The 26,524-nt window shown below is 41.5% G+C and overlaps 1 protein-coding gene across 1 annotated transcript; it reads right to left on the minus strand.

Annotated features, from left to right (window-relative positions):
- Positions 1-299: 299 nt before the first annotated feature.
- Positions 300-26,199, minus strand: LOC130912477 (myosin-7B-like). Its single transcript, XM_057830591.1, has 45 exons — positions 26,100-26,199; positions 25,751-25,854; positions 25,549-25,692; positions 25,321-25,477; positions 25,030-25,057; positions 24,741-24,834; positions 24,513-24,605; positions 23,043-23,106; positions 22,707-22,805; positions 22,444-22,547; positions 22,236-22,374; positions 21,893-22,011; positions 21,684-21,833; positions 21,438-21,608; positions 19,251-19,430; positions 19,026-19,164; positions 18,517-18,587; positions 18,307-18,394; positions 18,011-18,128; positions 17,799-17,922; positions 17,597-17,733; positions 17,278-17,448; positions 17,110-17,194; positions 16,509-16,751; positions 16,258-16,434; positions 16,035-16,180; positions 15,868-15,958; positions 15,648-15,805; positions 15,351-15,582; positions 15,152-15,278; positions 14,170-14,288; positions 13,882-14,078; positions 12,312-12,495; positions 12,040-12,205; positions 11,833-11,957; positions 11,643-11,758; positions 10,906-11,092; positions 7,816-8,025; positions 7,130-7,255; positions 6,972-7,062; positions 6,803-6,882; positions 2,409-2,513; positions 2,100-2,195; positions 1,857-2,006; positions 300-574 (listed from the first exon to the last, which is right to left on the minus strand). The coding sequence occupies exons 1-45, from the start codon at positions 26,197-26,199 to the stop codon at positions 563-565; spliced, it is 5,817 nt and encodes a 1,938-aa protein (XP_057686574.1). The 3' UTR covers positions 300-562.
- Positions 26,200-26,524: the final 325 nt, after the last annotated feature.

The following is a 26,524-nucleotide window of genomic DNA, read 5'->3' on the forward strand; positions in this document are numbered from 1 at the left end:
TTCAATCTTCAATCCTTGGTTCTCACTCAGCAGTTGTTGTCGCTTTTGAAAGCTTAGGTTTGAAAAAAAAAAAACGTCATTAGCTATCTTGCCTCTTCTGTCCTCAGGTAGTTTTGACTAAGTAAAGCACATGACCGTCTCTAAGGTGGTAGTCTATTGATCTGTTCGAAAATGTATTTTGACCCATTATAAAATATTTTTTTTGTTCATTTCATTCATTTTTGTTGTTTGTTTTATTGCTTTACAACTTTTATAGACGTTTTAAGGTCAAAGTCTTAATTTTAAATTCATACCCACTGTATAGGAAAGACAATTACATGCAATGATATTTTTCGGTCACGGGGGGTGATGCCCTGGCCCCCCCTTAATTTCCGCGTATGGTCCACAGTTACCATTAGCAAGATCAACAGACACAGATTAACATGCTAATGAACAAAACAAGCCAACATGCTAATGATTTATTGTGATAAAAATAATAAAACATAAGCTCAGATGTGTTAAACCCAATCAACGCCACACCATGTCAACATCGAGGCCGAGCTAAGAATGCAGCAGTGGCTGCTCACTCGGAAATCTGTAAGAAGACACAAAAATACGTATGAGACACCAAATAAAATGCTGCTGAACATAAAATATAAGTAACATTAGCTGTTTGAGACCTTTGCGTGATTGGCTAATCACTATTTAGTAGGGCTGTCAAACGATTAAAATTTTTAATCGAGTTAATTACAGCTTAAAAATTAATTAATCGTAATTAATCGCAATTAATCGCAATTCAAACCATCTATAAAATATGCCATATTTTTCTGTAAATTATTGTTGGAATGGAAAGATAAGACAAGATGGATATATACATTCAACATACGGTACATAAGGACTGTATTTGTTTATTATAACAATAAATCAACAAGATGGCATTAACATTATTAACATTCTGTTAAAGTGATCCATGGATAAAATGTTATATTAAAACGCCTCTTAATGTTTTCGTTTTAATAAAATTTGTAAAATTTTCAATCAAAAAATAAACTAGTAGCCCTATTCTGTCCTCAATGTGTGTGAGTACACAAATTGACAGATAGCGAACATAAGTTCCAAAAAGAAATCAGACGGTGTGGCAAAGTTGCATGGGCTTTACTGAAGTCATCTCTTTTTGACAGGAGCACGTTTCTTGTATTTTTGTAAAACTGAAAATAACAGGGCAATGTGTCAATAACTTGCATAAATCACAAAATAACATAAAATGTACACACACGTGTCCATTTGAGCAGTAGCACTAGCCAATTAGCTCACAAGCATCTAACAATGTAACTGCATTTCACCATATATGTGAACAAATTCAAATACACATCATCAATAACTATCTAATGCTCATGAATAGAAACAAAGGAGGAATATAACTCACAAGCGATGCATGTATTAGACACAAACAGTGTGATGGGGCTATGAGAACTGCCACTGAATACTGGATGCGGACGTTAGCTGGTCTGAATAGCACTGTCTATTAGTGTGAGTTCACGTCGACATATAATCACGTCAGAAAAGCGCGCCGAAACCCAAATAATCCGCTGCACTGAATCGCCAGCAGAGGGCGACATTACGCCACATAACATATGCAAGTCACACCCAAGCGCCAGCAGAGGGCGGAAAAACTCCATAAAACACAATAAACAAGTTGGCCTTTCACTGTACTGACATTTAAATCTGTCTGAGCGGGCATAGTGCGTTAATTGCGTCAAATATTTTAACGGGATTAATTTAAAAAATTAATTAACGCCCGTTAACGCGATAATTTTGACAGCCCTACTATTTAGATGAGTGCAAGACTAGGTAACAGTTGTGCGTGCATGGCTTACCAGTGCAACGCTGCTGACATTAACGTGCTGGCGCGTTCGAACGCGCAGTTTATTGACGGCGCTTTCAGCGATGTCGGCTCGCTCTTCGGCATCGTCCAGCTCGTGCTGCACCTTACGGAACCGTACGGTGGCGGAGTTTACTTGCTCCTCCTAGTGGACAGACACCACTCATTAAATAAACTAAATAGAATAACTTTTGTCTTTAGGCTGACAGCGACGTGAATGAGACAAGCGTTAGCTTACGGCGCTCTCAGCTTGTCGCTTGTAAATTTTGACTTTGCTTTGAAGTTTCTCAATGACCTCTTGCATCCTCAGCAGCGTTTGGCGATCTTCCTCTGACTGAAAGGCACATCCAAACAAAGAACATCATTTATTACGGTAATTTTCATTTAAAAAGGGGGCAGCGTAATATTTTCATAATATTTGCAGATTTCATATAGATAGATTTGAAATATTTAAGTAAACAATATAAAAGTGAGGCAATACAAAAACAATACATGTACACAAATTATTCATCATCCGTGTGTGTGCGTGGGTGGGAGTGTGTGCAACCTGGCAGGTGATCTCTTTCAGCTTCCTCTCGTAGCGCCGGACACCTTTCTGATATTCCTCTCGTTTCTTTTGCTCCATGGTCACCTCTGTCTGAAGATCACGCACCTGCACAAGTAGATGTTAGGCCAGAAAACTACCACTTAAGGTTTAAAATATATTGCATGCCTTGGTTTGTATAAGCTCTAACAAGTAACATACAGTGGTATGGTGATATTTTTTAAGTTTTTCGTAATGGTTTGAACAGGTCTGCAATTTCAGTTAAATACTGTACATAAAAATTTTTTTTTTAAAAAACAGAAAAACAGTATAAGAGAAGTAATAAAGAAAAACTTATCGGAGTCACGGAAAGTGTGCAATAATTATATAAACAAAAGAAGAAAGTCGCATGAATTTTAGCACGCCAACAGAAGACTTGCATCAATATTTAGTAGATCTGAATTCTTTCTATCGCTGGCAATGAGGGTCTGGTTTTTATGTGTTATTTTAAATTTTATATTTTATACTGAGATGGTTGATCCATACAATTAATTATTTATCAAGGAAATAAGGCAGGAGTGTGCAAAGTGGAAACAATTAAATTTAATACTGTAATGTCAATACTTATAATCAGGGCCGGCCCAGCCTATACGCAGACTATGCAGCTGATTAGGGCCCCTGACCACTAGGGGGCCCCAATCTGGCAATTGTTCAATTTATATTCTATTTTGTTTACTACAGTTTGCTTTATTTGACTTTTGTGAGTTTTGATACTTGATTACAAGCCTTAAAAAATAAAGGTTCTTCCTTAACTTCTTTCTTTCCTCTTTTAGAAAAAGGTTTGGCACTATGGTAAATGGTGTTATACTTATATAGCACTTTTCCACCTTTCAAGGCATCCTACACTATCTCGCCATCTACCTACTGGTGACGCAGCACCAGGAGCAACATGGGGTTCAGTATCTTGCCCAAGAACACTTAGATGAGTTCATCAGGGGAGAGAATCGAACCCACAACCTCTGGTTTGGGGGACAACTACTCTACCACTGAGCCACGCCACCCCTACTGTAACTTATCTACTGTAAGTACTGACAATCATTTGGGGTGAGAAGTTTGAAGTATGCAGTGCAACAAAATCTCATTAATATCCAAAATATGGACATATGGTTTGGATTGCATGTATGGGTTTCACAGTACACTGTGACGAAATGGTGGGCCAAAAATATGGGCCCCTTTGCATTATTTTGCTTAGGGCCCCCAAATGGCCTGGGCCGGCCCTGCTTATAATGTACTGTACGGTCGGTACATTGGGTCACAGGTTCGTTTGGTACAACCTGGTACACTACTCCGTAATGTACTGTACTGCAACTCCAAATGTTTCTTTAAATTTGATGTGTTTTGAGGCTAGATCAGTACTTCTCAAATAGTGGGGTGCGCACCCCTGGGAGCCGCAGAGAAAAGCTGGGGGTGGCGCATGTGACCTCGGGAACATACTTTTTTGCCGTACTAGAATAAAGTGTAATTCCACATCCACTCAGCGGATAGCAGTGGTGTTCTCATTTTCAGTGAGAGAGCACTGGGGATATGAAGAGCCAAGATGACGAAATATGACAAAGCGTATGTAGCGTTTGGCTTTTGGCTTTGACTTTTAATACAGTGGGAGACCAGGAAAGACCAGTCTGTTTACTGTGTCTAAAAATGTTTGCAGCAGACAGCAATTAAGACGTCACTTAAAGACATTAGACCCCAATAGCATTGATAAGCTGCTTTTTTTTTGTGTGTCTTTTTTTTTGTATAGTAAAACGTGCCAAATATTGCCAAAAATTGTCCCACTTTGTCATTGATATATCAGGAAACCAGCAAGCACTGTTAGCATCATATAAGGTTGCATAGCAAGTTTCTCAGTGCAAAATAACTCCACACCATAGCAAAGGAGCTGGTACCGCCTGCAGCAAAAAAAAAAAAAAAAAGAAGAAGAAGAAAAAAGGTTTCTCCGTCTAATGACAGTGTCGTTTTTGTTCCAAAAATTTTGTTTTTTCAGTCCAACTTTTCAGCATATTGTTCTCATGAATTAATACTGCTTATTAATATTGCTAATCAATATGAATTTATTAATATTTATTGATTTTGTTAAATTTTATTTTTCAGTATCAAATAATCAAAAAAGAGTGTATTTTTGCAGTTTGGATGTGACTTTTTTTTTTTTTAATTCAGGCAAATTGACGCGCTTAGTGTTTTCTGTTGCAAACAAAGTTATGTTAATAAAGTTGAACTTTTTTGTAAGTTGATCTATATTACTTTGTCACTTTAATAAATAAAGAGGACACAATGTTATGCAGAGGTGGACTCATGATAATAGTAATTTTATAGACAAATGATACTATTTACAGTGAGGAAAGAGTTGGGGGGGGGGGCGAAACATTTACGTCTTCTTGTGGGAGAGACGTTACAAAAAATATTTTAGCAGCACTGGGCTAGATCAACATTTTCACAACAAACCTTCAATTCATGAGCGTTTTACTCGGTTAAATTGTATTGAATGCATCATTCGCTGTCTCAAAACTCACATTACCAAAATATTTTTGAATTGACCACGTAGTTTTTGAGTTACTGCCATAGCAACATCTTAGCAACGAGGGGCGTGCCTCACTGCCGGCCACTACCTGATGACGTCAATTCCTGAAGACCTCGCCAACATTCTATAGCACCACGATATCCTCGCCATATATTGCAAACATTTTCTGGGTTTTACTCGAGATTCGTCATGCTATCTCGATGCGTAGCGATGAATTGCTCACACAAAGGCTTGAGACTCTATGAGTGGCCCAAAAAAACTTCTGCAAGGTTTTGGACATCTTTTGTCAGAGTCAAGTGGAAGAACTTCTCCCTGGTTTCTCGATCGTGTCTTTGTTTTCAACATTTTAGCCTTTGAAAGCCTAGGAGTATATCACCTTGGTTTTTCAAAGACGTAAGTAGACTCTTTCTGGAAATTTGATACGTTTATTACTTGATTGATTTTTTTGGTTTTTGTTGCTTGCCTGTAATAGGACAGCTGACAGTTTGTCTACTCATGTCAATTTGATACTGTAACGTCGACAAAGAGTCGCCCGCTTAGGTTCATTCATTCATTTCATTCATTTTCCATGCCGCTTTTCCTCACGAGGGTCACGGAGGTGCTGGAGCCTATCCCAGCTAACTCGGGGCAGTAGGCAGGGGACACCCTGAACTGGTTGCCAGCCAATTGCAGGGCACAAGGAGACATACAACCATTCACGCACACACTCATACCTACGTGGGTTTCCTCCGGGAACTCCGGTTTCCTCCCACATCCCAAAAACATGCATGGTAGGCTGATTGAACACTCTAAATTGCCCGCTTAGGTTGCAAATCTTAATTTTTGGAACTTGTGGGAACAACACAGTTGCTGTCTGCCGCAGCCGACGCCAACACAACAACAACCCGCAACAACTGGGAAACGTCTCACTCTGTCGTACCTCCATCACTCCCGTAAGTCACGTGGTGCATTTAGGAACGCATGCAAATACACCCGCTACATTATAACCCGATTCATTACAATACATTTATTACTAGATCTATATAACTACTTGTCTGTTTTTTCAATTAGTGGTAATATGAATAAAATGACTGGGTAAAGAAAGGTACAGAGAAAAATCACGATGCGAGATGCCAGCGTCTGCTGTGCCGAGTAAATCATTGTCATCTGACGCCTCAGGTTCAAACATGTACGGATTAATTGTAGATAATCTTTCCTGGGAGTCTTTGCCATTGTTAAGGTCCCGAAAGAGTGATCCTGAATGGTTACTTTCGGTGGAAATATCACTGATCTCATTGCTGTGCTCGCTGTGGATAGTCTTCTGTTGCTTTCAGGAATTTACATCACACTTCCTGGTTTGGGAAGGGACTTTTAACAGAGTGCAAAAAAACTAAAAAAATAAAAAATAAATAAATAAACTGAAATTATCCTTGCAGTTACGCGTTAAAAATGACATGAATGTTTTGACAAACTCGTCCAAAGTTTATATTCGTAAAATTACACCAAAATCAGAAAAGGTCTTCAGCTGCCCTTTAATATTTTCGTCTTGAACTAACAACTTTATTTCTAGATTATGCCATGATCTTTTTCCATGTAAAATATGGGCCGAGTTAACGTTGGGAAACACTGTTGTAGTGTCTGGAGTTTTTCCAGGCACCTTTAAGAAATGCCTACACTCAGTGAGTCATTGATAAATACAATATTTGTCAGAGGAATAATATGAGAGCCTTGTTTTAAGTTGTAAGGAAGCTTCTGTGGCTCTGGAACACGCTAGAGATGAGACCTACATAAGCATCTATATCTGTATTGATGTGCAGTTCAGCGCGTGACGTGTTACGTGTAGTGTGTAACATGTTGGACTGACTCGCGTCTCCAGTTTATAAATTTCCTTCTTGCCGCCCTTCAGTGCCATCTGCTCTGCCTCCTCTAGTTTGACCTGCAACTCTGTGTACACACAAATACACTTAAGTAATTCCCACCTCCCCTAGAATCATATGCAACCCCATGTGCGAAAGGGGGAGGGCGCCACGAACCTCTGACATTGACTTCCATGTTCTTCTTCATCCTCTCCAGCATGCTGCTGCTGTCTTGCTCCCTTTTCAGCTCCTCCGCCATGGTGGCAGCCTGTGGGTGTCGTCATGCTTATGCTAGAGAATAGGGTTGCATGCAAAAGGGTAAAGGAAGAGCTCACGTCGGTGAGAGCCTTCTTGGTTTTCTCCTCCATGTTGCGACCCTCTGCCAGCATCTCATCCACTTCGCTCATTAGATTGGACACATCTGCCTCCAGCTTTCTCTTGGTGCTCGCTAGACCCGAATTCTTAATGATACCACGGATAAAAAAAAGAATGGATTTATCAAACACTAAATCAACCAACCAAATCATGAATTAATAACTACAAGGATCAAACAAAGTTGAGCTGTTCATCAGAACGCTGATCAAAATGACATATGAGGCCCTCTACGAGCAATATGTTTTCATTGCTTTTTCATTGCATTCACATATTTCACCCCAAAATATTTGTTGATATTTTCTAAATTATTTACTGTATGAAGAAACTCACTTCAGTAACTTTCACCTTGAGGTTTGCTTACAAAATTTGTGCTTGAGTATGTTTTGGTGAGCAGACGTATCACAAAAATTGAGAAAACACCTTAAAGGGGAAAAAAACCTAACAAAGAATAAATAAATGAAGAAATAATCCTCTCAAAGACAGTTATGTCACCAATTCCAATTGTTCATCAAATATCCGGAGTTTTGGGAAAGCTGAAAGGGACAGCTAAAAATCACATTTTTAAATTTTTGCCCCAAATTATTGGTTTCAACAAATAAATCAATCAAGCAAAGCAACCATTCACTCAACTCTTCATGACAAGTACCTGCGTGGTGAGCAGATTGGCTCTCTCTGCCACTTCCACCAGTTCATGTTCAGTCATCTTGCGGGTGCGATCGGAATGCTCCAAGGCGCCCCGTAGCTCCTCCCCCTCGGCTGCCATCAGCATGCAGCGACGTTCCAGTAGTGCCACTTGTTCTCGCAGCTGATTGTTCATCTGGGCCTTGTCTTCCAGCTCAACCTGCTGACCTTTCACCTGCAGCGAAACAGACATCAGTATCTGCCCCCCTAGTACAGCGGCCTCACTCTCATATTATGAGAGATTGTGCACTTTTTGAGAAAAACATGAAATTTCTACCATAGCTAGTACACACCATAAGGTTTAATTTCAGATGTGGAGGTATTTCTGATTTGACCCCTGAGGCCCAGGAGAGGTCAAATTCAAAATGGCTGCCAGTCCAGCGTGTCTAATGTTCAAAAACACATCATTTTGGAACCAAACAGAGTAGGAAGACACTTAAGGTGTCATTTCCAACAAAGTTAGGGATGCCCATTCATTCGGGGATACTTTTGAGATTGTAAGAATTCAAGAAAATGCATTTAGGTCAAGGTCAGGGTCAGATTATATAGAAATTCTGTGAGAAATCATAGCTGACTTCAGGCAGTTCTACAGCTAAAAATATAACTTGCCCAGATTAACAGAACACATTGTAGGACTCAGCTGAGTGATCTGAACATTTTAAGATATAAAGATGTGTATGAACTGTTAAAATTGTAGGCATGACAGCAGTTTAAAAAAACGTGTTGAAACGTTGAAATGAACTACTGCAAATTGAAAGTTGAATTTCAGAAGGGTGGGTTATTGGCCCAAGTTGCTACAGGTGGATCATTCTTTGTCTGGACTCTACCCTTCGACCTGTTCAGCTTCGTAGAATGTGCCAGGAGTACTAGCCTCCCACCGACATGGCTTTAGGGGTCATGGAGAGACACAAACCGCCCCATCACGATAAGGTAATGATCCATCGGGGAGGTGATTTTTTTTGTTTTTGTTTTAATTGATTTAATTTTTTTATATGTTTTATTTATTTATTTTTTATATCACACAGAAACACAGAGAAGTGACTGGCACAGGGACTGGGAGAAGCTAATAACTATCAAACTATCAACTAACAGCTTAGAAAGCTTAACAGTCTCCGGAACAAAAGCACAGATCCGTGCACTTAAGTGCTGCTTTGGCACATTTACATCGTCCAGTGCACTCTTTAACACAGCGACAGCGGATCAGTTCACAGCATGATTTTGATGCTTCAGGGACAGTGGTCCAGAGTGGCTCTCACTCAGTTCTTTCCTTTGTCCAGCCCCAGTCAGATGGGTCTGGCATCACTGGATCCAGGACGAGTGCCTGGTTCCAACAGTTGGCCTGGTAGCAAGTGCGCTTGATGTGCTCTTTGAGGGCTTCCTGGGTTGGAGGAATATTCTCTAAAGTTCTGGACTTCTGTGTAAAGAGCTGTTTCCTGGCATCATTCTGTGTTCTCGTTAGTTCGGTCATACATCAGCACTACAAATCGTTCGAGCAGTAACCTTGATTCTTCACTGACATCACTTGGCATAGACAGGAGTTCAAGGAAAGCATCATTGACCTCTGGGAAAGACTTAACCCAAGTCTCCCAGGCAGTCCTCTTTCCTCGTCCAGCGAATGCAGAGACACACCCAGTGAAAGCGTGAAGGACTGGAAGAGCTAGGCACTGTGTGTGATTCATTTTGGCAACAATTTGGTGAACAGCTATGTACCGAAAGCTTGACCCAGCACCAAAGGCAACCCACAGTTCATCAAGAGCTATTTTGTTGAATGAAGCCACAGCCAGTACGACCACATCAGTATCAACAATACGTATGGTCACCTTCTTACAACCCTTCTGCACAGCATCTGCCACATGCAGAAGCAGTCGAGTGTCAGCCTCCTCTTGTGTTTGAGTGCTCCTGGATTGCCGGTCAGTCCAATAGCCCCACCAGAACCTTTCACCATTGCATTGTTCTGCTCATGGGACTGATCAAGTGTAATAGCAGAAAACCTATGGCTGGTTTTGTGCACCACAAAATTGCCAGACTTGAACTCTGCCAGAACACCTGGGTGTTTTTCAGCAAGAGTCATCATATCACGGATGTGTACGGGAAGCGAACGGAGCAATAAATGCTTAGTTAATATGAACAGAAATGACTGCCTGGAGTTATCAACATAGCCAATGTGAAACCCAAAAGACACCCAAATTAATATTGTTAAAGGAAAAATATGACTTGATATACAAAAATGGCAGGTTTTTTTCCCCAGCGTTTCAGGTCCCAAGCAGTGACTAAACACCATGCAACCACAAATTTAAAAACTGCTGTCAAATTTACAATTCTAACAGGACATACACATGATATACATCAAACTGTTAACACAATTCTGCTGCTTCTTACACTTTCTGTGTGATTTATAGTTTTTGTGCTGTAGCATTTTGTTTGAACACTGTGCCTCTCATTCAAACCAATGCAACTTTCAAACTGCGCTAACTCAGTTAATTTTCTCGTTTCAACATGTTTTTAAACTAACGTCATGCCTATAATTTTAACAGTTCATACGCATCTGTATATCTTAAAATGTTCAGATGACTCTGCTGAGTCCTACAACGTGTTCTGTTAATCTGGGCAAGTTATATTTTTAGCTGTAGACCTGCCTGAAGTCAGCTATGATTTCTCACAGAATTTCAGCATAATCTGACCTTGACCTAAATGCATTTTCTTGAATTCTTACAATCTCAGAAGTATACCCAAATGAATGTGCATCCCTAACTTTGTTGGAAATGACACCTTAAGTGTCTTCCTACTCTGTTTGGTTCCAAAATGATGTGTGTTTGAACATTAGACACGTTGGACTGGCAGCCATTTTGAACTTGACCTCTCCCGGGCCTCAGGGGTCAAATCAGAAATACCTCCACATCTGAAAATAAATCTTATGGTGTGTACTAGCTATGGTAGAAATTTCATGCTTTTCTCAAAAAGTGAACAATCGTTATGCGAAGCTGCTCCACTACCCGTATCGACTGCAACAAACCTACACATGGCATAAACGTGAGCGGCGATGTTGGTCGCCTACCTGAGCTTGCAGCTGCACAATGGTCTTCTGGCCCTCGGCCGCTCGCTTGTTGGCGTGAGCAAGTTGAATGTCCATCTCACTTAGGTCAGACTCCATCTTCTTGCGCAAACGCACCGCTTCACTGCGAGTACGAATCTCCGCCTCCAAACTGGCCTGCATGGCCTCCTGTGAACGCTGGTGACTCCGCCTGGTTGATTAAGCACCGATTGAAGCATTGGAACTTGCTAGCTAACTTAACTTGCATGGTAGAATATTAAAAGCTAGAATATTAATTGCTTTTGAGATAACTACACAAACGCAAATATACACTGGTGAGCGTATTGTTAGCATTAGCTATAAAAAAGTAAACATTGTAGTAAACACATCACAGACATCCCAAATTCCAAAAAACTCATTTAAGCAATATATTTATCAACCTTATCCGACGCCCGTCCACCCATGCCAACCACCGAGCCCCACTGACCCCATAGCAACACACTTAAGGCCACTTAATTTTCAACTTAACATCAACTTAACTTTTTATTTTTAATATATCATTAATAATAATAATAATAATAATAATTTATGGTACCTGGGCTGAATGACTGTGCGTAATCAAAAAATGTTAGCCATGGTGTCATACATGCATATGAATACACTAATACTGTGATTCATAATAATAAAAAATGACGTAATTCATGAAAAACACCAACTTATACGATTTTATCAAAGTGCAAGTGATTCAAAACTGAGTTCACCTCAGGCTGTCAATCTCTTCATCTTTTTCCGCAATCTTGCGCTCAATCTCCATCCTGGTATGCTGAAGTTCCATTAGAACTCTCTGTGTCTTGCTCTCCTCATTCTCAATAGTTCCCTGAAGGAGACCCGGAGGTGTGAAAGGGCTACCCGGACAAAAGACTTGGAGATGGCTGGAAGATGGTCACTCACCTCTGCCTCTTCCAAGGCAGCTTTAATGTCGCTCTTCTCCACTCCGAGGACCTTTTTCACCCTCTCAAGATCATGAATTGTCTTTCCACTATGACTGATCTGCTCAGTCAGGTCCAGAATCTCATCTATAATTTAAAAACTAACGTTAGATGTGAACCTTAAGACAAACATCAGTAACATCTGAAGTCTTAGCAACGAGCACAATACCTTGAAGGTTCTTGTTTTCAGATTTGAGCGTCTCCAGATGATTAAGAGATTCTTCGTAAATGTTCTTCATCTTAAAGAGCTCTGTGCTGAGATTGCGTGATTCTTTCTGGGAGGCGTCCAGCTCTGACTGACTGTCCTCCAACTTCTGCTTCCACTCAGTCAACATCTGCAAAAGCACAAACATCACTCTTTAGACACACAAGTAACCTCCATGGCTAAGCAGTAGCTCACAGAGATTCTCTGATGTTCATGCTCTTGTGTGTTATTCTGACCTTGTCTAGCTGGCGCTGCTTTTTGTCAAGAGCCAGAGCGGAAGCGTTGGATCGTTCCAGTTCTACCGCCAAGTCCTCAATCTCTATCTGCAGACGTTGTTTGGTTTTTTCCAGTGAGGAGTTTTTTGCCTGAGACGCCTCAGCAACTTCTAGCGCTGCCTGAACTTTGGCAACCAGCTTCTTCCTGCAAACAAATTGACCAATTTATTTTTTTCTAACCTGGAACTGCTGTTTCCTTTCTTTCAGGAATTGGTTCCTATAGTTGATGCAATGTTCTGCACAGGTTTTCAGTGACCGGACTACAATATGCTAACTGTTAACATGTTGTTAGCAGTTACAGTTGGGACGCATTTCTTATGTGAACCTAAGATTAAAAAGGTTCAATTATGTTTTATCCATCTATTCATCCATCCAGCTGCTTTGCTAGAGTTATGGTTTATGCTGTAAAGGACTGGGCTCTGTGGGTTGCCTCCTACTGCGTCTCACCACCAAGCTTAAATTGCTTACATCTAGACCAGAGCCTAGGGTGACCATATTTTGATTTCCAAAAAAGAGGACACTCAGTCCGGCCTCAAGATACTTGAATTTTACTCGAAGTTCACTCAAAGATGTCTATATCACTTTAATATATTTAAAGTGTGCCCTCTCACTCTGGATGAGAAAATGCAGTTTGAAAATAAAAAAAATAACTAATAATGACAAAAAAAAAAAATATATATATATATATAATGCAGACCCATGGAAATGTAGTCCAGTCAATACACATACACACAGTAGGCTATGTGCCAAGTGCCAACTAAACATTTTTATAAATTACTATCACGACAATTGTCCTTGACAAATTGTTATTCCCATTCAATTGATAGTCTCATTCAATGTTCTAGATTGCACACAAACAATAACTGAAGTAAACTGACAAACTATTCAACCAGCATGTTTCCAAACGTAGCAGTTGAAAACTACGTTTCCCATAATGCCTAGTATGGTTTAGCCTACTGATAGCTAGCTGAGGCAAAAATCAAACTTTGCTAGAAAAGTTTACAATCATCGGCAGCGCAACGATGCGACACCAAATGGGATTTTACAGTCAAAGCTCCGACAGAAGTCAACAGTTGCCATTATTTACGTATTTATTGTTAAAAACTTAACAACTGGTCAGGCGTTATGGCCAAATTGTCAACCCAGCAGATGGCGGTAATGCCTCACGATAGGGGGAAAACTGCCAACAAAAACAAGAAGAACTACTCCTTCCCTCCCTTCTAGTAGGAGCCATGTCAACTGCTGCCACCCAGCGGCCAGAGGGATTCTCTTCAAATTGGTCCCGTGAAAAATCATAAAAACCGGACATTTTCATGAATTTATAAAACCCGCCCGGACCACGAGGATACTATGTGAAAGTAGGACTTGTCCGGGCAAAAGAGGACGTTTGGTCACCCTACCATAGCCATACAGAAACTCTACCATGTGCACAACTACAGTACACTTACTATGAGTAAAGCATGCTGATATTTACAGTCACAGTTGGTTATGACGTGAACAACACAAACAAAATGACATCAAGGAGTTTTACTTTGCGTCTTCCAGCTCTTCAATCCTCAGCACGGCATCCGTCTCGTACTTGGTCCTCCACTGCACCAGTTGGCTGTTCGCATTGGAGAGAGCCCTCTGCAACTCTGCCTTGGATTCTTGCTCAGCCTCCAGCTGTTCTGTTAGCAGACTGCAGTCATGACGGGACACCTGCACTGCCTGCGCTAGCGAAACCCGAGCCTAAAGGGAAAACAAAAAGCAAATGCTTTTTCAAAACACTTTTTGTTATTTCAGTAATTGGTTGATCAAACAGCAACACGGTCAAGATTACTTTGCTCTGCTCCTCCAGCTGCCTTTTCATATCTTCTAAGTTTTGACAAAGTCCGGCTTTTGATCGCTGCAGTTGATTTGTCAGCACTTCACGCTCTTCCAAGCGACGACTGTACTCAGCTGTCAAGGAATGGCAAACATTGTCAGCGTGTCTTGGGTATGCTGAAGAACATTCAGACACCATATAGCTCAGCATATCACTAGGTCCACAGGAATAGACATGAGAACAATCTTTTAGGTCATGTATGACTATTGAAAAGATGTTCTTACCAATCTTAAGGATGTGCTGAAATACTTTCTTACACTTACACGAGATGTAACACAACACGCACCTTCCAAAAACAATACAATACAATACAATATTTTCCCTGGCGTGTTGGGAATCATTTGGATGTTTTTTTTTTTGTAATGTAGTTTATTTTGTTGCTGGCTGCTTGGTATGGATATTTTTCTTTCGGCTTTTTCCTTCAGGGGTTGCCACAGCGAATCAGTTGTCTCCATCTAACCTGATCCTTAACCTCCTCTCCGTTTTCTGCTCTCCGCCAACTACCTTGGTAGTTACCTACCTGTATAGAGTAGTCTCTCCCTCTTTACTGTCTAACCTAGCATACAAGTCATCGTAAGCCCCTTGTTTGGCCTTTGCCACTTCTACTTTCATGTTACGCCATATTTCCCTGTACGACTGTTTACTTTCTTCAGTCTCCTCAATGTCCCACTTCTTCTTAGCAAACCTCTTTCTCTGTATGCACTTTTGCACCTCCCCATTCCACCACAAAGTCTCCTTATCTTCTTTCCTTCCAGATGACACACCAAGGACTGTCCTAGCTGTCTCCCTGATCACATTTGCCCAACTTACTAACTGAACAACTAACTTTTGTAAGTAACTGACCAAACAACAAACCAACTAATTTTCCGCCTTGTACAAAAGCTAGCAACTGACCAACTACAGTAAATCAAACCACAAAGTATAACCTTATACTTACCCGCCTCAGCAACACTGCGCGCCTTCTGAGCTGACATCTCAGTGAGCTGTCGCTGCAGATCATTAATTCTGCCATGACTCTCGCTAAGCTGGTCCGCATTGACGCGGCACATCTTCTCCAAGGCACCCTGCAAATGGCACAATTTTTTAAACGCCCTGCTGTGAAGCCTGTCTGGTCAGACACAAGACCACGTCGTCACCTTGGCCCTTAAGTGCTGCTCCAGGTTGGCAGCCAGGTCATCTGCCTCCAGCCGAAGTTCTGCCTTCTCTTTCTCCATCTTATGTTTGGCTCTTTGCAGCATGTCTATTTGCTCGGTGAGTTCCGTCACTGCGTCGGCATGCTTCTTCCTTAGAGCAGCAGCTGTTGTCTCATGGTGAAGCCCTGCCTCCTCCAACTCTCGTCGGAGCTTCAGGAAGTCCGCTTCCCGCTTCCTTTTGCGGTGTGGGAACAGTGAGGGGAATGCGGCTGTGATCTTCTCAAGGTGACATGGACTCACTTATTGAGTGCAATCTGCGCAGCAGAAGCTCCTCCCGCCTCTTCTAGCTTCTCTCCAAGCTCTTCCAGCTCCCGGGCAATGTCATTCCGCTGACGCTCTGCCTTGAAACGCCACGCACGCTCTGCCTCCAGTGCCTCCTCCAGTTCCTCAATGCGGGTCTGACAAACAATCAGTTTGTTCAGTATGGTGGCCAAACACATCATGTGACTGAAGTGACTACCTGAAGCTCTTTGATTTTCTTCTGCAGTTGAGCCACCAGGTTCTGTTCATCCTCCAATTTGGACTGAAGCTGACCCAACTCAAAGTCTTTCCTGTCAATAAGCAGCACTTGAAACTTTCTCACAAACGAACTTGCTACTTCAAACAAGGTTACCGGGCTCTTCCTACTTATTTATTCTATCCTCAAGCTCCCTCTTCTGTTCTTCCAGCCCCCTTACAGAGTCCTGGGATAGTTTCAGGTCAGCTTCCAGCTTCCTTTTGGCTTTTTCCTGTTCAGTCCGGCCCCGCTTCTCTTGCTCCAAAGTGGTCTCCACCTGCAGGAGAGAAATACAGTGTTGGAATTGAAGGGAGCTCTGAGCGAGGAGGGAGCGATTCGGAGCTCTGATCTTACACTGTCCACATGCTGCTCCAGTCTGCTCTTGGCCTTGGCCAGAATGTTGACTTTGTCCTCCTGAGCCTGGCGGTCGTTGAGAGCTTGTTGGTGAGCTTCCTGCAGGGCAACTTTCTCCCTGTTCAGAGCAGCAATTGACTCATCCAATACACACATCTCCTGGGAAAGATTCTTCACCTGCTCCCAGATCACAAGCAAAGATGGTCAGAGAACATTTGCAAGAAACTAAACGTATTCCCAGCAAAGCCTACCTTGTTCTCATTGCTGTGCTTGTCCTTCTCCACCTTAGCTAAGGTTATCTCCAGTTCATCCACATCCTTCCGTAGGGATCCCACTTCATCTTCCAATACACGCTTCTTGGAGATCAGCTTAGCGCTCACCTCCTCCTCATCCTCCAGACGCTCATGCATCTCCTTAAGCTTGGACTCCAGGGTGATCTTGGAATGGATCAGCTGGTTGCAGCGCTCCTCTGCATCAGCGAGGTTGTCTTGTTCCTGTTTGAAGCACTATTCTTAGGCTAATGGGACTGATCAGTTGCCCAGCTTAGCTTGAGTAATGCCAATGGGTTAGCTGCCACTCACAGGCTACCTGCTTTAGTCTATTGTGGCCAGCCGATGCTAAAATCAATCATTATGGCGCCTACCTCAACCTACCTTTTTGCTATCCCCATACACAAATAATGTGTTTTTCTTCTCTTACATTATTTTGCATTGCATAAATGGATGGATGGATGGATGGATGGACGGACGGATGGATGGATGGATGGACGGACGGACGGACGGACGGACGGATGGATGGTATATTCTAATTAGTGTGAGGTAGATGACGTATTGGAGGATTAATAGCACTTACAGCTTGAAGCTGCAAGGCCAAATCATTCTTCTCCAGGACAAGAATAACTTGACGCTCTTCAGCCTCATTTCTCTTACATTCAGACCTTAATAAGGAAAAGTACATGAGTGAAGAACAACAACAAACTTTGATTGAACCAAGTTAGGTGCAGTTAGAGATTGCTGGTACCTGTTAAAGGCCTCCTTTAGCTTGCTGTAGTCTTCGTTGAGGGAGGCCAGCTCCTTTTCCACCTGAGCACTCCTCAACAAGGGCCTTAGCTTGTAAAACAACATCATCCACGGCCATGTGCGCACAATGAAGAACGATCGCATGTTGAACTGGATAATCAACACAGCGTCCCTGAAACAAGCCCGGATGAGTCGTCATGTGGGGCAAACATAGCGGAATATATTATAATTAAGTTCATTTTTGTGCGGGAAAAAAAGAACGATATTAGTTCTTGTACAGATCCGCTTCCAAGATTAAAAGCAAATTGCAATTCAAATACCTTTGTATAGTCATCTTGTCTCTTTCCATCCTCATCAGCTTCCCTCTGCCCATGGCCTGGACCGTTGTCAGGATCTGAGATAGGCGAGCATCTCTCATGTCCTCCAACTGACCCAATAGACCTGCTTTGAAAAACACCTGTAGATGGACGGAAGATGAAGACCGATCTAACATGGCCATTTGTGACAACATTTCTGTCGTACTTTGGTTTGTCCAAACTTATACTGGTTGTGGTCAATGTCCAGTGAGCCCAAAAGCTTCTCCACTGCCTTTTTGCTGTCGACATATGTGGCCTCAGGAATTGCAGAGGGGTTCAGGATACGATAGCTGACATTGAAAGTGTGGTAACATGGTAAAGTGGTCATATACTGAAACTCAAATGAAATGCATCATTTGATTTTGCCGTGAACCTTACCGTTGTTTGAACTCAGCATACAAGATCCGGTTCGGGAAGCCCTTCCTGCAGATACGGATACCCTCCAAGACCCCATTACACCTTAGCTGGTGCAAGACCAGGAAGGGATCAATGACGCCTGAAGAACATCAAACCAACAATGTGGATTTCACTGAATCCAAACAGGTTTCTTGGATAACAGACGTAATGAAACAATTGGGAAAGTGGCTGAAGATTCATTTTAGCATGAAGGGCACTGTTTAGGCAGGGACTTGGAGAGGCTGGGGTTGATGCATAACATTTCGCTGTCTACTGACCAGCGGTTTTGCTCTCATTGGGGATGATACAGCGGACAAAGTGCGGCTGAGTCCTCCGGAGGTTTGCCATCAGCTTGTTAAGATTCTCCTGTTGGTAAAATGGCACTTGAATCACAATCAATAAGACAAAAACAATGACTATGTGATACAACATTTTTTTGCGGTCATGTGATTAAATAAATAACTGATCTGATAGTGTTACTTATTCACTTTATGAAGCTGGGAGACAGTCTGGAAGGAAGCTGCTTTCCTCTTTCTTTGCTTTGCCTCACGCTTAGGATCTGCAGCCGAAATCAGAGTCAAACCTGATGCTCAATTTACACTCAAGTAAGCACAAAAACAAAGGCCAACTACAAAGTGTGGCATTGGCATGTTCTCCCCGTGCCCGCATGGTTTTCTCTGGGTACTCCTATTTCCTTCCAACTCTTAAAAACATTCATGGTAGGCTGATTGGACACTCAAAATTCTCCATTAGTGTGATTGTGAGTGTGAAAGGTTAGTTTGTCTATGTCTGCATTCTAATTGGCTGGCAACTAGTTCACTTTCAGGCTACGCTCCTGCCCATATTTCTGTAAAAAAAAAACACCCCTACGATCCTTGTGAGGTTAAGCGGTATGGAAAATGAAAGAACAAATGTATGCCATTCATTTATTGGTAATGTGGTGTGTCCCGCTAGCAAATATTGTTTGCTAGATTGTTTGCAGTGTGGCACACACTACCTGCGTCTGCTGAGCTGATGTAGTAGTCCTCATAAAGTCCAGCCATCAGTTTGCTGGAGGATTTTTGGAACAAAACCACTACAGTCTCATTGAGAGGATCTCTGTTTTTGTCCAGCCAGCCTATGATGTTGTACGGAACCTGAACACAAGACCTCAGCATTAGCGTGATTATAACAAGAAGGGACTTCAAATTCCCGGGATGGATGCAGTGAGGTGGAGACATACCACTCCAGCATAGTGGACCACCTCAAAGTGCGTCTCATATTTGCGTTTCTTATCCAGCCGCGGTCGTTGGAAATTGGGTGACTTTCCCCAATGGTTGTCATACAGTTTGGTATTGAAACTGAGGTCAGTGGCCTTTGGGAACATACATTCCTCCTCCATGATGGACAAAATTCCAAGGGGCTGCACAAACAGTCAATACAAGTTACAGATTTGTATATCGTTTCATTATCAATGTAAAACACAATATACAACATGAGATTTTGACAAAATGTTGGTGTGATAATATGACAGAATGTTAGCACATGATTTTATGTCTTGCCTTGCTAGATATTTATCTTAACACCACATATTTCAAATTCACGGTAAAATTAGGAAGGCAAAAACACATTTGTGCGATGGGTATCCCTCATTTGAGCCAAACTGTAAATGTAGGACATGAAAAAGAGGCCCCTGAACAGTTCTGAAAATCTGTAGTAGATACGTGGATGAAACACGGGTTAAAATTAGGGTTGTCAAACGATTAAAATTTTTAATCGAGTTAATCACAGCTAAAAAATTAATTAATTTTAATTAATCGCAATTCAAACCATCTATAAAATATGCCATATTTTTCTTTAAGTTATTGTTGGAATGGAAAGATAAGACACAAGATGGATATATACATTCAACATACTGTACATACAGTAAGTACTGTATTTGTTTTTTATAACAATAAATCAACAATATGGCATTAACGTTATTAACATTCTGTTAAAGTGATCCATGGATAGAAAGACTTGTAGTTCTTAAAAGATAAATGTTAGTTCAAGTTTTTATTTATTTCATTTATTTCAAATTTTATAGTAAAACCCCTCTTAATGTTTTCATTTTAATAAAGTTTGTAAATTTTTCAATCAAAAAACTAAACTAGTAGCCCGGCATTGTTGATGTCAATAATAATTATGGTGCTGAAACCCATAAAATCATTCGCACCCAAGCGCCAGCAGAGGGCGGCAAAACACCCAAAAATACAAGTAACAAGTGGAAATGACACTTTGCTGTCATTTTAATCTGTTTGAGCGGGGCATGTGCGTTAAATGCATCAAATATTTTAATGTGATTAATTAAAAAAAATTAATTAACGCCCGTTAACGCCATAATTTTGACAGCCCTAGTTAAAATAAAAAAAAAACAGGAACTGCACACATTTATTGAGTACCAGGGGTCGCGTTAACCGAATATTTTCCGTCGTTGACCGGTTTTTTAAAACGGTGACGGAAAAAACTGAAGTCCGTCCGTCATTTTGACAGGTTGCAATTCACACCCCAGACCACAGGGTGGCGAGTGAGCATATTAATTAGCTATTGTCTCTCTTAATGCATGACGTCGTTGGCTATTCTGTCAGAATATTGTAGCGTCACCGGGGTCTGGCGGCGGGACCGTGATTGACACATCAACGCGAGGTTCTTATTGGTGCACCCGGTGTGCCAGGTAAGATGCATTTAATATATATTTAGAAAATTTGGGGCTGACAACCACAATTAAGATCATTGTGTGACGTTGGTGATTGGGGTCTATATAGTTGCCTCTTTTTCTTTGGAGGCGTAGGCGCACTATCCTATTCCCCTCACTATCCACTCGCGGGGGCCTGCGCTTGTCATTGACGTTCCTTATTCTCGCTATATGAATATACAACTTTAGCATTTGTTAATAATACGCTCTGTGTGTAGTATCATCCATCGATTTTCCTTTTTAAATGAGCACTTTTAAGCGAACGCAAGAAGTAACAACGGGAACATTTTTAAACAGGCATTTCACGGGAGAGCATTTAGACTCTTCGGCCAATCACGGGAGAGCATTTCGACTCTTCGGCCAATCATATAGCGAGAGCGAGTGGATAGTAAGCAGAGTAAAAAGAGGGAGAAAAATACCACGACTTCCGTGTCTAATTTTTCGCCGCCAAGCAAGCGGTACAATATTAATTAAAAATGAATGAAAACAAAATACTATTGAATATGTCATCATTATCATTTTAAAAATTTAAGTGGCGGGTAAAAATAGATTATGACCGGATTTTTATGACCCTGTCAGTCAAAATGACAGACAACGAAAATGTCTAGCGCAACCTCTGCTGAGTACATTTGTGGACAAAAATCAAGTCCAAACATGAGAATGTACTGACAGCAAAAAAACGTCAGGAATAATGACCTTCTCGATGAGGTCGATGCAGGCTTGCAGGTCGAGACCGAAGTCGATAAATGTCCACTCAATGCCCTCAATTTTGTACTCCTCCTGCTCCTGAATGAACATGTGGTGGTTAAAGTACTGCTGCAGCTTCTCATTGGTGAAGTTGATGCACAGCTGCTCAAAACTGTTCAACTGCAGAAGAGGTCAACAAAGTTTAGAGTGAGGTGAGCACATAGACTGGCACACAAGGTCACAGGTGATGTGTACCTCAAAGATCTCAAAGCCTGCAATGTCCAGCACACCGATGAAGTACTGTCGAGGCAGCGCCGTGTACAAGGACATATTAATGCGGGTTACCAGCCATTTAAACATGCGGTCATATGTGGCCTTAGCCAAAGCCGCTGCCGCAAAGTAGACCTGCAGATACAGTCGTCATCAGGTCACATGACTTCAGCAATGACAGTAAAGGAAGTTACCTGCTCCACTGTCTGTCCTTTCACAATGCACTCGTTGCCCACTTTCACTCGGGGATTCAAGAGGCCTTTGAGCAGGTCAGCGGAACTGATGCCCATCAAGTAAGCTGCCTTGTCCACACCTGTATATTTGATCAATATGTTAACTGGAATCAGATCTCATTAAAAAAAAAACAATATTTAAATTTTCCTTTGTTGTTATGGAGACTGAACGATAGCAGAGTATATCAAGTAGATGTTAATCATACAATAAGTGTTATGTTGTCTGTGTTTTACATATTAGACATAATTAAGACGTCAACATCACTCATTTTTAGTGTGTTGACTGGCAAGAGAGATATAGTACTTTCAGTGCCGTCCGCTTCGGCCTGCTCCTCTCGTTGCCTCTTCTTAAATTTCATGTTGCCAAAATGCATGATGGCACCAACTAGCTTATAGCAGCCGTTCTTCTCCTCTGGCGTGAAGCCCAGTGTGTCCATGGCGTGCTGAAGGTAGTCCGTCATCACCACTGTTATCATCATGTGTGTTCACAGTGAACTTGCATTTAACCTTACGTCGGTGCGATCCAGTTCCTCGCTGTCCTTAAGTCCGGCCACTGTGGTGACACCCTGTGAGCAAAAGTGGTAGTCGTATGGGTCCTTGGTTACCAACAGCATGTCTGAAAAAAGAAATCAGATGTATGTGTTGTAACAAAAACCTGCAGTCACCCAAAACCTATTATAACATGCCAGTGATTGACATGTCAATTATGAAATTTGCTGGTGTGTGCGCATGCATGCGTGTGTGTGTGGAGCACCCAGCCAGTGGGTGGGGCAACCTTGTAGTTCTGGCTTGTGATTGGATAGGATCTGGTAGAAGATGTGGTAACCCCTCTCTTCTGGCTGCTGAAACACCACTCTGGACTTTTCTAGAAGGTCTGATGGAGATTTAAAATCATTCAAAACGTATTTACCCATATACAGTATCTCCTGTATACTATATAAAGCTTCTGTGTGTGTTCTGCTTCCGCCAACCTAATCTCACCATGCAGCCACTAAGACACAAACATGTGAAAACGAAAAGCAATCTAATGTATTGTGTGTCAAGAAATTAAAAACATGAAATGTGATATTTCTTTACCTAAAAATGCTTCAGAGTCACAAAGTGAACTTACAAATGTCAATGTCAGCAGACGCTAACTTTCCTTTTGGCCCGAAGTGAATTCTGATGAATTTTCCCTGCAGAAACCAGATAACAGATGTGTTACAGTCATCAAATCAAAATATTTTCAAAAGCTTTAAAATGCCAAACTTTTAATGTAGACTGGCCAATTTAAAAATAGCACACAACCTGGTCCCACATTTTCCTTTACTCTAAAGCGACAGAGTGGGGTTACATACTGTATGTCCCTGGGCATGTATTTTTGTGCACCATTTTTCTCATTTAATCAGGAAAATCATTTTAATCAGAAAAATAAAAACACCAGGAATTTGTCTTTACATAGAATTTTGCAAGGATCGTCTGAATCCTGGAGGAAGCCTCTTCTGAAGAAGGTACAGAAGAAAGCCCGCCCGTCTCATCAGACCATAGGACATGGTTCCAGTAATCCATGAGCGTTGTTGACATGTCTTCAGCAAACTGTTTGCCGGCTTTCTTGTGTACCGTCTTCAGAAGAGGCTTCCTCCTGGGGTGACAGCCATGCACACCATTTTGATGTAGAGTGCGGCGTATGGTCTGAGCACTAACAGGCTGACCCCCTACCTCTTCAATCTCTGCAGCAATGCTGACAGCACTCCTGTAACGAGTCACATGACATTTTGGAGGGAAAATAACAAGCAGTACTCAATTTGGACATTTAGAGATGTACGTAGTTTCTGCGGGGTGTACTCACTGTTGTTGCCAGGGCTTTAGATATTAATGGCTATATTTTGAATTATTTTGAGGGGAAAATAAATTAACTCTATTATATAAGCTGCACACAGACTACTTTTCATTGTGTCAAAGTGTCATTTTGTCAGTGTTGTCCCATGAAAAGATATACTTAAATATCTGCAGAAATGCGAGAGGTGTACTCACTTTTGTGATACACCGTACAGTATTATTTAGGTAAACTTTACTTTTTATGTGTTTTTTTTTTTTTTTTGCATGCAAAAAAAAAAAAAAAAAAAGCTGAGAAACAAACGGTAACGCGCATTTTACAAGATGTAACAGACAAGGGTTGTCCAAAAAAATGTAGCATTGTGAGTGTGGATTTTTTCAGCTTCTTTTTTGTAAAAAAAAAAAAAATTACATTCTATACCTTATTACATAAGATGATAGATTTTTTTAGAGAGTGAGATGAAAGTAAAGATCCTAAAATTATTATTGATATAGAAATAATCCTATATAAGGTCAATGGGATCACAAATGAGCACACTCGGTCATTATTCGTCGATGAAACAGCTTGTAGGTTCAATAACACAACACCACACTTTGGAGTAAAATATGTTTGCTGTTTTAAAGTTCTTTATGGTTCAACTATGTTGACAGCTAAGCTTAAAAGGCACACAGCGGTTGCAACAGTTTTGTGCCTTTGAATAATTGTGACTATGACTGGAGGTATTATAATGTCAACTTTACTGTCAGTGGTGGCAGTGGCACTCACAAAGCGGGAAGAGTTGTCGTTGCGGATGGTTTTGGCATTTCCAAAAGCCTCCATGGCAGGATTGGCTTCGATGATCTGGTCTTCCAATGATCCCTGAGAACACAAACAGACATGATGTTAACATTAGCAAGGATCGCACCCAATGCAAAACCACCACATGGCACTCCAGTGTCCTAATGTTCATCACACTCTCGTCTGACATTTTGGAATGAATGGAAGACAACGTACGCCTTTCTTCACTGTTTCTCCAAGCGCAGCGACGATGGCAAAGTACTGGATCACTCGCTTGGTGTTCACCGTTTTTCCTGCACCTGACTCGCCGCTAAGACAGTAAACAAAAACAGCAATTGTTGAATTTTTCACCTTGACTTCAGCCTACTTATGCTTGGCAAAAGACTGATGGCACCATCGGCAAACAAACCCTTCGACATTTGACCAAGGTTGAGCAATCACGAGTGGTATTTTCATGACAAGATTGTTACAAAAATCTCATGAAAGGTGATGAGTGACAACTCACGTGATAAGCATGGACTGGTTCTCCCGATCTGGGGAAAAAAGCGCATAGTGTGAAGGTAAGTCTTCAAGTCTTTCATTCACGAATACATTTTGCCCATGACTATTTAGGCCTCATGAAAAATCATTCTCAAGATGGCACGGCTCAGTCACTCTAGTAGAGAGCTAATCATAACATCTAACATATTTCCACTGCGAGACTGATGTATAGCTTTCGACTGGCTGTTCACTTTAGTTAACACAAAGATGCATAAAAGGCTTCTAAATGTTTTCCGTGGCAATGAATGCTACTTACTCTGCAGCATGTCGCAGTAGGCATTGTCAGCAATGGCGAAGATGTGTGGCGGCGCCTCAGTGCGCCGTCTTCCCTTGAATGTCATCACTACTTGGTCTGTGTAGACCGGCAGCCATTTGTAAGGATTGATAGTCACGCAGAACAGGCCAGAGTAGGTCTGCCAGATACGGCAACACGATGATTATCATGATTATGATTCTGTCTTAGGTGTTAGTGTAGTAATCATACATAGATCATCCACATGCTGTATCTGCGCCTGAGGTTGAACAGCACGGATGCCTCGTTGAGATGTGTCAACATTGCAATATCCTCCATCATGTCGAATCTACTGGGGTTGGCAGGTTGCAGGACTTCCTCCTTGACAGTAATAAACTGAAACAACAAGGAATAATAAGTACAAGAAGTGTGATGAGAAGCTGATGTAACTTACCCGTCCATCTTTGGTCTCTACTGTAGTTTTGTCTCCATTCCGTTCTCGGATTTCAACCTCAATATACCCCTCAACTTCATCGGGCATCCATACGCGTTTTGTTCCTGCACAACACGCACAATTAGTCATAATGTAGTTGTTTTGGCGTTTGTTGTATGACGATGTCAAAGTTGTTTATAGGCATGGACTATATTTTGTAGCAGTAAATGTAGTTAGAAAACCTATGTCATTTCAACAATTAACATTGCTGTAATAGATATTGTTGCAGTTTATGTGATTAAAGTAGTTTGTGGTTGTTGTAGCACGAGTTGTAGTTTGCGTTTTATTCTAGTATCAAGTGTTGCATTACCATCGTAGGTCTGGGCTATGGCCGCAAGTTGCTCGAGATTGGTGAGGCGAAGATATCGAGCAGCCTCTCCAAAGTCCTTCAGATCGAGGAAGCGAGACATCTGAGGATGCGGAAAGTGACAGCTCTTACTTCACTCTACTAATGTATGTGCTAATATACATAACAAGGTTTTACAGTACTCTGTTCCGAATAGAGAAGTGAATAATTATTTCTGTCGTTATGTGACAGGAAATATGTGAAAGAGGCTTGTGTTTGCATGCTGACGCTATCAGACAGTTACGTTGGGATGAGGACAATTGTGAGGCTTAGCGGTGGCAGTAACAGCTGCCCTCACTTTCATCTTTAAAGTATTGTGCGGCAGCCATGACACCACATAGAGAATGTAAACTAGCAATGTGCTGAGCCACTAGCTTTTTTTAGGTGTC

The sequence above is a fragment of the Corythoichthys intestinalis genome, chromosome 2 (genome assembly GCF_030265065.1).
Source record: "Corythoichthys intestinalis isolate RoL2023-P3 chromosome 2, ASM3026506v1, whole genome shotgun sequence".
NCBI lineage: Eukaryota > Metazoa > Chordata > Actinopteri > Syngnathiformes > Syngnathidae > Corythoichthys > Corythoichthys intestinalis.

Bases quoted from the DNA above. Each gene is read 5' to 3' on its own strand.
- LOC130912477 (XM_057830591.1), bottom strand. From the start codon at position 26,199: ATGTCTCGCTTCCTCGATCTGAAGGACTTTGGAGAGGCTGCTCGATAT. The intron at 18,395-18,516 runs GTGAATAAGTAA...TTTTACCAACAG, and splicing joins CTGTCTCCCAGCTTCATAAA to GAGAATCTTAACAAGCTGAT. The intron at 17,923-18,010 runs GTAAGGTTCACG...TTTCAATGTCAG, and splicing joins TATGCTGAGTTCAAACAACG to CTATCGTATCCTGAACCCCT.